Source organism: Sceloporus undulatus, chromosome 2 (genome assembly GCF_019175285.1).
Source record: "Sceloporus undulatus isolate JIND9_A2432 ecotype Alabama chromosome 2, SceUnd_v1.1, whole genome shotgun sequence".
NCBI lineage: Eukaryota > Metazoa > Chordata > Lepidosauria > Squamata > Phrynosomatidae > Sceloporus > Sceloporus undulatus.
This window is the reverse complement of record NC_056523.1, coordinates 32,043,971-32,055,306: the sequence shown is the minus strand read 5'-3', so window position 1 is coordinate 32,055,306 and position 11,336 is coordinate 32,043,971. Positions and strand designations below refer to the sequence as shown.

General features: G+C 46.3%; 1 protein-coding gene across 17 annotated transcripts in view; it reads left to right on the top strand.

The window, feature by feature from the left end:
• Window positions 1–5,660: 5,660 nt before the first annotated feature.
• The window catches only part of MAGI1 (membrane associated guanylate kinase, WW and PDZ domain containing 1), a 598,529-nt gene continuing 592,853 nt past the window's right edge, over window positions 5,661–11,336 (top strand). For all 17 annotated transcript variants that reach the window (XM_042453464.1, XM_042453468.1, XM_042453467.1 and 14 more), the window contains exon 1: window positions 5,661–6,362. In XM_042453464.1, coding sequence (XP_042309398.1) covers window positions 6,041–6,362 — 322 coding nt within the window. In that variant the 5' untranslated portion in view covers window positions 5,661–6,040. The remainder of the gene's footprint in view (window positions 6,363–11,336) is intronic.

Sequence of the window (11,336 nt, the reverse complement as noted above, 5' to 3'; positions counted from 1 at the left end):
CTTCCACAGGTGGAACCCAGAGGAAAGCCCTTCCAGAAGATCTAAATTCTTGGGTATTTTGGTACACCAAAAGACATACCCAATGTAGTCATAGAGAAATGTACGGTAGATTTTAGGGCAAGGGAGGATAACTTCTGTCCTAATCTGTCTGAATCCCCCCTCATTGGTCATCCCAACTCAACTCTGAGTCCCCTTTCTGTGATGAAAAATTGAGTGGGCATATAAATTGGTGCCCACCCAATAAGCCAGTGGAAGAAGATCCAGATGGCACCATGACCAGGGAGCCAGTGATGTAAGGAAGCATGATCATCCCCCATGATGTTAACTGGAGCATGGGATGGAGTATTTCTCCTGTTGGGGAGTAATTTTTAAAATAATAAATGGTGATGTAATGTGGAAACAGACTTTTGCCTGCAAATTACTTTAGTATACTGGGAGATGTGTCCAACCCCCCCCCCCCCCTCTTGTTGCTATGATGACTGGGTTTTAAAGACTGTGCATGGAATCATAGGGACTGGTGTCACCTTCCAGATGTAGATGAAGCAAACATTGGCCAGGCTTTGGGGCTAATATGAGCTCCAGATAGCCATTCAGAAAACCACAGGTTTCTCAGTCCTGACCTATAGGGTGGGGTTTAATCCAGGCTCTAATTCACTCCACCCAACAACCAGTTCCTGCTCATCTGATAGGAGAGGTATGTGCAAAGGTGTGCCAATGTTTGTTGACTTGGGCCGAAGATGGTAACTGTTCTTCATTAAAAGTAATTGAACTTTTGCCATGGACTTGTACAGGAACCGATCTCATCTCTTGCCCTGCTCCCAGTAGACTTAATAAATACCACATTAAACTCTGTGCCTTTAACTTGTTTGTTGACTCATGGTGACCCCATGAGTTTCATAGGGTTTTCTTAGGCAACAAATAGTCAGAGGTGGTTTTGTTAGTTCCTACCTATGAAATGTAGCTTACAGCATTTGGTATTCATTGGTGGTGTCCCACCGAAATACTAACCAGAGCTGACCCTGCTTAGCTTCTAAGATTAAACAGGATCTGGTGCCTTTAGAATATTTAGCCACACAGTACAGCATACTATAGACTGAGTCCCCCTTTGATTTCCAAAATCAGAAATACTAAAGAAAAACAACACTTGTTCCATGGATGTCTGAGATAGTGGCACCTTTGTGTTCTGAAAGTTTTAGTGTGCACAAACTTTGTTTCTTGCACAAAATTATGAAAAGCGTTGCATAAAATTATCTTCAGACTATATGTATAAGGTGTGTATGAAACATATATACATATTGTGTTTAGACTTGGGTCCCATCTTTATGATATCTGATCGTGTTGGTATATGTGAATACAGACATTCCAAAATCCAAGAAATAAAAATAAAATCCAAAACACTTCTGGTCTCAAGCATTTTGTATATAGGAGACTCAACTTGCAACAGCCTTCAATTTGAACTGAGTGAATCCAATCAGGTGCTGCATATACAATAATTGTTTTGCCAAAGCCACTTTTTGGACTATCCTTTCTGGAAATCTCCAGCCAGCAAGCCTCCACATGTATATTTTCCAAGTTCTGCTGTTTTGCATTGGGCAAATACGTCCCTAAATTTACTGTATCTGAACAGAATCTGTTGCTAACGGAGGCTGCTGTAATCCTATGTGTGGCTTCTTGGGAGCAGGGTGCATGGAACGGAGCAGGAGAGACTTCTTTCTCAAGGGCTTAAGCCTGCTTTGTAGATCAGGAGTGTGCCTGTAACTAATCCTCTTCATGTTTACTGGGAGTCTGCTTCCTTTGTGTTTCATGGGGAGCAGGGAGGCAGCCAAGATAGGTAAAGAGCTTGAATAATTAAGTCTTGTAAAACAGCACACCTTCTACACAATTTTATTGTACATCAGGTTGGAGGGTCTAGGCTAATCATTAAGAGAGACCCCTTCATGTAAAAGGGCTTGTGGTAGACCTAAGGGCCAGCATTTAGAAACAAAGTAGACACCATCCTCCGGCCAGCCTAGTTTCTGGTGGTTTGAGCACTGTACTACAACTCTGGAGACCAGGATTCAAATCCTGACTCGGACATGGAGACCCACTGGGTTACTGACCCTGGGCAAGGATGGCAATGGCAAATCCTCTCTGAAGAAACTTGCCAAGAAAACCTTATGATGGGTTCACTTTAGGGTTGCCAGAAGTAAAAAATGACTTGGGGGCAGACAAGAACAACAAGAAAACCCTGTGATAAAAAACATATCATGGTGTAGTCATGTTGGCTATATAGCAAAGTACACTATTAGCCAACAGCCACAAAACCGTGATACTTTTATAGGGCCACGTTGAATCCCAATTTTTTGGGGAAAGTGGGGTACAAATAAATATACCAATACTAGTAAGAATTATAGGGCCAACCAAAATGTACAAAAAGCATGCTGTAAGCATTCCAAGCTCCACTGGCTTGTGAAGTCGAAGGCTTTCATGGCTGGCATCCATAATTTTTTTGTGGGATTTTCAAGCTATGGTGGCATCTTCAGAGATGCCAGCCACAGATGCTGGCAAAACATCAGGAAGAAAATCTTCTAGAATATGGCCACATTAGCCCGAAAAACCCACAAAAACCTCCACTGGCTTCTTCATCAGGGAAAGGTGCTAAACATCATACAGGAGAAAGAAAGAGGGGGAAGTGATGATGTGAGTCATATCTCAGAATTTGGTCAAGAAGCTGATTCATGTGGTTTGGCTGGGTATTCATGCAGGTGGGCCCCCTTTTCTTTCTGGCCATGTGGGTGCTGGAAAGTTTAGTCCAGGAAAATAAACTTTCAGTTCCATTAGCAAGACAAAAAAACTACTGCCTTCGAGATCCAGTTTGTCTCAAATCCTTTGTGAAGCCCCTTTGTTAAGAAGAGAACACTGACTTTGGTCCAAAACACACTGCAGAAATAACCCACTCTGAGACCACTTTAACTGCCCTGGCTCAGTACTAGGGCATCCTGGGAATTGTAGTTTGTTGTGGCACCAGAGAGCTCTGACAGAGAAGGCTAAATGTCTCACAAAAATGACAGTTCCCAGAATTCCTTAGCTTTGAGTCAGGGCAGTTAAAGCAGTCTCAAACTGGATTATTTCTGCCACGTGTTTTGGTCTCTTCTCAGGAAGCCTCCCTGTTTTTGCGTCAGGAAAACTTTTAGGTGTTGTTAAAGTAAAACATGCCAATGCAGTCTCGATTTAAAAGGGGAAAAATTGTTTTACTTTTTTTCAAAGTAGAAACCTCAAATAGTAAAGTCCCAGTGGTTTGGCTCTCTCTTTGATTCCCCTGTGGCAGCTAAAATGCAGTATCTTCACATCCAGAAAACATATCTAGTGTAACCATATTGGCCGTATAGCAAAGCACGGCATCATCCAAACCCACATAACAGTGACACCTTTATTGGACCAATCAAAATGCACATTATACATGTTGCAAACTTATGAAGCTCCACAGGCTTCTTCATCAGGCAAAGGAGCTAAAACTTTTTTGAACACCTTTGCCTGATGCAGAAGCCAGTGGCGTTTGAAGGCTTGCAACATGTATATTGTGCAAATTTGGTTGGCCCCATAAAGGTATCCCTGTCCTTTGACAGACAGTATGTAAAGAGATCTTTTATAATTTTTTAATAAAAGATTTTATAATCGCCCGCTTTTCACTCTTAAGACTGTACGCTGCAGGCAGGCCTTTATGCGGATTACGATCGCTCGTTATGTAAAGTGCCATGTAAACATATGGCACGATATAAATAAACTTTAATAATAATACTAATAAAATCTTGCAGTACCTTTGAGAGTAACTGAGAAAGAAATTGGCAGCATGAGCTTTGGTGGGATTGAGTCTATTTCTTCCAATGCCAGTGGAGCTTTGAAAGCCTGCAATGTGTATCATATAAACGTTAATGCCTTTGCCTGACAAAGAAGCCTGTGGAGCTGTGAAAGCTTGCAATGTGTAAACTTTAATACCTTTGTGAAGTTGAAGGCTTTCATGGCCGGCATCTATAGTTTCTTGTGGGTTTTTGGACTATGTGACCATGTGCTAGGAGAGTTTATTCCTCATGTTTCATTCCTCATCTTCAGAAAATGCTGACCTGGAAGAGAGTTGGGTGTGTGTGTGTGTGTATATACACACACATACACACACACATATACACTGTGTGACCCTGGCTTGGGAGGAGTGATCTCCATGCTAATCTATGTATTGTTGTTGTTGATGTTTGCCCGACAAAGAAGCCTGTGGACCTGCAAAAGCTTGCAACCTGTAAGATGTAAACTTTAGCTCCTTTTTGTGATGAAGGAGCCTGTGGAGCTGCGAAATCTTGTGATGTGCATCATGTAAACTTCAACACCTTTGTCTGACAAAGAAACCCTTGGGAGCTGTGCAATGTGTATCATGTAAACTTTAGACCTTGCAATATGTACAAGGTGTATTTTGGTTCCTCAAAAAACGCCTCTGAGGAAGTAGGCTCAAGCCTAGGAAAGCTCAGGCTGCCAACACCTTCCTCCCAGTTCCTCTCAGAGGTGCTACAATGTTGGTTTTTATAGTGTTAACAAGGATAGTAGGTCTTTGAACTCTAGGGCTGGCTCCACACTGGAGAAATAATCCAGTTTGGCACCGCTTTAACTTGTTGTCTGGCTCAAGGCTATGGAAATCTGGGAGTTGGGAGTTTGTTGTGGGGCCCAAGCGGAAGGTGCCAAACCAGGTTATTTCTCCAGTGTGGATGCAACCTAGGACAGGTAGGTTCACCTGAGAGAGTGGCCATAAGTGGCACACCACAACCACAACCACAACCACAACCGCCCTAGCAGCAAAGGGGCCAGGCTGTGGAAAGCAAGAAACAAAGCAACCCCCCTCCTCCCTCATACACTCCTGAACAAATCAGAAACATCTGTCCAGCCTAGTTTCTGGTTCAGGGCACACTGAGCCTGTGAAGGAAGGGCAGCAGCAGTGGCTTCAGCAACAAGGAAGAGGAAGAGGGAGGAAGAGTTGGGGGGGGGGGGGGGGGGGGGGGGGGGGGGGGGGGGGGGGGGGGGGGCGGGGGGGGGGGCCCCTGGGGGCTTTGTTGGGGGGGGGGGGGGAAGAGAGCCCCGCGCGATTGAGCGCAGTGTAACAAAACAAGCGTCGGCTTTGTAGTGGCTTAAAGGAGCCGCGCTCGGGAGGGAGGGAGCCAAAAGTGAGGGATCAGGAGGGAAAGGGAGAGAGAGAGCGAAGAGGCCCAAAGAAGAGCCCAGGAGGCGGGAGTTGGGAGCCTGGGTGGGTTTGTTTTGGAGAAAATAGAGCCAGGGCTCGCTTGTTCCCAGGTGGGACGGCAGGGAAGAGAGGGAGCAGAGGCTTCCATCCCTGAGAGGAGAGGAGAGAGAAGGGAAGGGAAGGGAAGGGAAGGGAAGGGAAGGAGGGTTACTTAACAAGGAGAGAGAGCTAGAAGAAAGAGAAGAGGAGAAAGAGAGACAGGAGAGAGAGAGGAAGAAAGGGGAGGAAGAGGAGAAGAGTAGTAGAAGGAGAAAGAAGGAGGAGGAAGAGAAAGAAGGAGATAGAAGGAGGAGGAGGAGGAGAAAGGTAGAAGAAGAAGAAGGAAAAGGAGAAAAAGCGAGAGGAGGAGGAGGAGGAAGAGTGGTGGAAGGAGGAGAGAAAAGAAGGAGATAGAAGAAGAGGGAGGAAAAGAAGAAAAAGCGGGAGGAGGAAGAAGAGGAGGAGGAGGGGAAAGGTAGAAGAAGGAGAAAGGAGGAGGAGGAAGATCAAAGAGGGGGAAAGAAAGAGAGTAATCGGAGGAGGCGGCCGAGGGGAATCCCGGGGAGGGCGGCGGGGGCCAGGCTCGGTTCCCGGCGATGGGGAGCCCTGGGTCCTCCTCCTTCTCCTCGTCCTCTTCGTGGTCGGAGGCGCCGGGCAGGAGGCGCCGGGCCAAGTGTTCCCTCTAAGGATGGCTTGAGGAGCGGCGCCTGGGAGAAGTCGGCGCGGGAGGCCCCTGGGCTGCCTCTGCTTTTCTTCGGGGTCCCCTTTCCCCTGGGTTTCGTTCTCTTTGGAGGGAGCGCCATGTCGCGGGTGCTCCAGAAGAAGCACCACTGGACGGCCAAGGTGCACCAGTGCGCCCTGAGCCGGGACGCCGAGGGCCGGCTGGCGGTGGCCATCCTCGGGGGAGCCGAGTTCGGGGAGTTCCCTTACGTCGGGCCCGCCGAGGGGGAGCAGGAGGACGGGGAGAGCCCCGGAGGAGGAGGAGGAGGAGAGGGCTCCCTGGGCCAAGGGGAGCTGCTCCTGGAGGTGCAGGGCGTCCGCGTCTCCGGCTTGCCCCGCTACGACGTCCTGGCCGTCCTCCGCAGCTGCAAGGACCCCGTCCTCTTCAAGGCCGTCCGACAAGGTCAGGAAGCCACAGCCACAGCCCCAGGGGGCTTGTGTGTTGGTAGGGTTGCCATGTTGAAAGCCCACTAGGGCTCCTGTGCTTTTAAGGGTGGAGGGGCTTTGGGATGTATTTATGTTGTGTGTAGGACAACTGCAGCAAACAACACCACAGCCATAACAGTGGGTGATGGCTCTGGGTGTGTGTCTGTGTGGATTATATGTGGGGAGGGTTGCCATACTGAAAACTCATGAGGGCTCTTGTACTTTTAGGGGTTAGGGGCCTGTGGGGTGTGCTTGTGTTGTGTATGGGACAACTGCAACAACCAGCACCGCAATCACAAAGGGGAGGATGGGACACCTTGAGTCAAGATTGTGCAAGATTGTGGATGTGTGTTGTATCTGGGACAACCACAACCGTGGGTGCAGGGCTGTGGTGTGTGTGTGTGTGTGTGTGGGGGGGTTATGTGTGGGTAGGGTTGCCATACTGAAAACCCATGAAGACTCCTATACTTTTAATGGTTGAGGGACTTTGTTGTGTGTGGGACAACTGCAACAACCAACACCACACCTCTAAGCACAGTGGGTGAGGGGCTTTGGGCGTGTGGGACAACCACAGCAACCATCACCACAGCTGCAACAGAGGGTCTGGGGCTGTGGGGTGTGTGTATGTGGGAGTTATGTGTGGGTAGGGTTGCCATACTGAAAACCTATGAGGGCTCTTGTACTTTTAATGGTTGTGGAGAAGAGGACAAACAATTCCTGCTGAAAGTTCATCTCCTGCATCTGAGGAAGTAGACTGAAGTCTCCAAAAGCTCACGCTGCCAACTTCTTTCTTTCAGTGAGTCCCAAAGGTGCTCCAAGATCTCTCCACAGACTGATTCCACAGACTAACACAGCTAGGTTTTTGAATTCTACCTATTAAATGTACAGGTGTCTTCTTCAGTTTTCAACATGGCAACCCTATGTGTGGGAGGAGCGCAACAACCAGCATCACAACCACACAGTGGGTGAGGGGTTTTGAGGTGTGTGTGTGTGTGTTGTGTGTAGGACACAGGTGTGACCGTGGAGGTGAGGCTTTTTTCCCTCAGCCGCAGGAGAGCTAGAGGTCCTAAGCCAACAAGGAGGACAAGGCACTGAAAAATGGAGGGCGCTCAAGGAAAAAAGGGAGGGAGTGCATGGTACCAAATTAAAGCTAAAAACACTCATATAGAAATATAAATTAATGCACCTTAGGCTTGTTGGAAATGGAGGACTTTTTGGAATGCCTCCTGGACAGAATGTGGAAATGGAGGACTTGTCCAGGAAAAGGAGAAGGATCTCTGGTCACCCTGCTCAGGCATGGCAGGTTCTTGGGCTGCGGGTTTGCCTCAAGAGCTGCAAAGGATGCTCAGCCCCTTCTCTTCTTTCCCTTTCTCCTCCTCAGGCAGGACAGGCAGGGCTCAGCTGCTTGGCTCTCAGCTTCAGGCTTCTTTTCTTTTTGGCTGGAAGTCCCTCCTCTCCATCCGCATTGATGCGGCGGGGAGACTTTCTCCTCCTGGGACCAGAGGTGCCTCTACACTGCAGAAACAGCGCAACTTTGACACCACTTTATCTGCCCAGGCACCATCCTCCAGGATGCAGGGATTCTCACTTTTGTGGGGCACCAGCATTCTTTCATAGAATCCTAGAAAAGTTGGAAGAGACCCCAAGAGCCACCCAGTCCAACCCCCTGCCATGCAGGAAGGCACAGTGAAAGCACCCCTGACAGATGGCCATCTTGCCTCTGTTTAAAGACCTCCAAAGCAGGAGACATCAGCACTCCTAGGCAGATCAGAGATGGAATCTCTTGTCCTGCTTCTATTTATGACTAGCCCCTGACTGGCCAGTGTTCACAACATTGCCAAGGAGAGCCCTAGAATCATTGAATCTTAGAGCTGGAAGAGACCTCAAGGGCCATCCAGTCCAACCCCCTGCCATGCAGGAGGACACAATTAAAACACTCCCAAAAGATAGCCATCCAACCTCTGTTTAAAAGCATCCAAAGGAGACTCCATCACTCTCCCAGGGAGTGTGTTCCACTGTCAAACTGCTCTTACTGTCAGAAAGTTCTTCCTAATGTTGATCTGGAAGCTCTTTTCCTGTAGTTTGAATTGATTGCTCCAGGTCCTGTTCTCTGGAGCTGCAGAAGAAAAAAACTTGCTCCATCTTCAGTATGATATCCCTTCAAATATTTAAACAGGGCTATCATAATCCCCTCTTAACCTTCTCTTTTTCAGGCTAAAATACCCAGCTCCCTAATTCAATTGTCATAGGGCATTGCTTTCCTTTGCTAAAGGTCTTGTAAAACTACAAATCCCAGGGTTCCATAGGATGGAGCTACAGCACCTAAAGTGGTGTCAGACTGCATTATTTCCACAATGTAGATGCTCCCTAGCTGTGGGGTCTGGGTTTTTTTGAGGCCGGCCAAGTGATCTCAAAAGATGCGAACCCAGCAAAATCAACTTTGGTGTCTTTGCCTCCTTGGCTTAGCATGGGCATCTAATTGGGAGTCTGGATACTCGTTGTTGAGGCACTCCAGGCATGTTCAGAGTAGGGATTCTGATTCATCATATTTAACCCTTCTTTTTGTTCTGTCTTACAAACCTGTGTTGTGTGGATCATGAGACTCCTGTTATGAATCTGCTGGATCTTTAAGGTGCATATCTCTGTGAACTTCATCACAGTTTGTTTCAGGTTGTTCCTCACAGGTGAGAAATTGGGACTCAGGATCTAGTTTGCAGGATTTCACGAAGCCTGTTCAGCTCTGTACAAGTTGAATAATTCCTTATCTGGAATTATGAAATCCAAAATACTCTAAAATTGTCCACGTGGGTGGCTGAGATAGTGACACCTGTGCTTTCTGTTGGTTCAGTGTATACAAACTTTGCTGAATGTACAAAATTATTAAAAGTATTATTTATAAAATTACCTCCAGGCAATGTGTATAAGGTGTATATGAAACATCAATGAATATGCAAATATTAAAAATCTGACAAACGCCAAACTCCAAAACACTTCTGGCCCCAAGCGTTTCGGATAAGGGAGACTCAACCTGCTACAGAGTTTCTGTTCAGCAGAGTGTAACGGAGTTGAAGTGCGCCACCAATGAGACGCAGTTTAATTTCTAATCTGCTCTATCCCTAGGGGCATGTTGGTGTAGTTTACTTCTGAAACTCCCAATGCAACTTGCTTTGTTACACTAAGAATAAAAAGAAAATGGAATATATCATTACATTTTATAATAGTTGTGAAAATAGCATATATCCTTGAAACCTCAGACCTACACAAACTGTTCTCTTTCCTTGAAGAAAAACCAAATAATGGTGGTGTCCCCTGTATGGATTGGTTGATTCCTGTCCAGAGGTATGAGGTGGTTCCATAGTATTATGTCATTGTGTGTGTCAGACATTCAGAAAGGAACCAGGACAAATTCAGTGGAACAGGTTCAGTTGCTTCCATTTTCTAGAGCATTAGCCATGAAGAGTAAGAAGTTAATCACAGGATCATAAGAGTTGTAAAGAAGTTGCAGCAGAAATAGCAAAAAGTTCTGCGAGATCTTAAACAAGTGTGTGTGTGCCTTGAAGTTGCCTGTCTACTCATGCTGACCCCTTGAATTTCATAGGATTTACTTGTTGTACACCTTCAAGCCATCACCAATTTGTGGTGGCCAGCGTAAGGGGTTTTCTTGCCAAGATTTGTTCAGAGATTTTCCATTGCCTTCCCCTGAGGCTGAGAGAGTGTGATTTGCCCAAGGTCATCCAGCAGGTTTCATGGCTGCATGGAGAATCAAACCCTGGTCTCCAGAGTCACAGTCCGGCACTCAAACCACTATGCCATGCTGGTTTTCTTAGTCAAGGAACACTGAAATAGAGCCTACAACACCTCGTATTTGTTTCCTGTCTCCCATCCAAGTACAGTTGGACCTCTTTATCATGGATCCTTTATCCATCCATGGCTTGAAAATATTCCCAAAAAATATGCATTCCAAAAAGCATACCTTGCCTTTGCCATTTTATATCAGGAAAACAATTTTACAGTGCCATGTTATTTAATGGGATTTGAATGTCCATGGATTTTTGTATTCCTGAACCAAATCCCAGTGGATATCAAGGGCCCACTGTACTAACCAGGGGTGGCCAAGATCAGATGGTATCTGGTGCCTTTAGAGTAAACCTAATGTGCCATAAACCTTTGTGAATTGGAGTGTGTTATGGTGTATGCTAACAATAAATCATTCTTTTATTTTTTGTGGGTTTCTCTTCCAGCCACAGATGCTGGCGAAACATCATGAAGAAACTCTTCTAGAACATGGCCACATAGCCCAAAAAACTCACAAAAAACTATGGATGCTGGCCATGAAAGCCTTTAACTTCAAACCATTCTTTTCTTTTTTCTTTTTTTGAAGGAAGCTCTATTTCGGCTCTGGAAGAGGCTGGGTTGGCATTTCCCAGACAAAGTAAGCCACAGTATGGTAGTTGTCTTGGATGTGAGAGATGCTGAAACATCCTACTGACACTGGCAAACCAAACTATTTTTCTCCTTTTTGAGTGCTGTGTTTATGGGGGTGTTTCTTCTGAGGTTGTGCTTCTTTGTTGGTCCTGTGGAGGTATCAGTGAGGTTGTGGTTAGAGTGTTTGTCAAAGGGGAAGGTGGTTTCTGTGAAAAGAAAATTGCCAGGCAATGGAGGGTGTGAGCATGTTTCAGATACTTATCAGACTTCAGCTGGGGTTTTATTGGTCTCCTAAAGATCACATAGCCAGGTGAGCAGCAGGAAACACAGTTTGTTGGAGTATTTCAGCAGTCCTTTAGTGATGGTGCTGGGGAGATGTTTCTAAATAATGCAGTCTTGAGTGTTTTGCTTTCCCCAAAGGCTTCTGTGCTTTCTCCTTTTATGCTCTGAAGGAGAATACACTGGCTTTCTTTCTTTCTTCTTCTTCTTCTTCTTCTTCTTCTTCTTCTTCTTCTTCTTCTTCTTC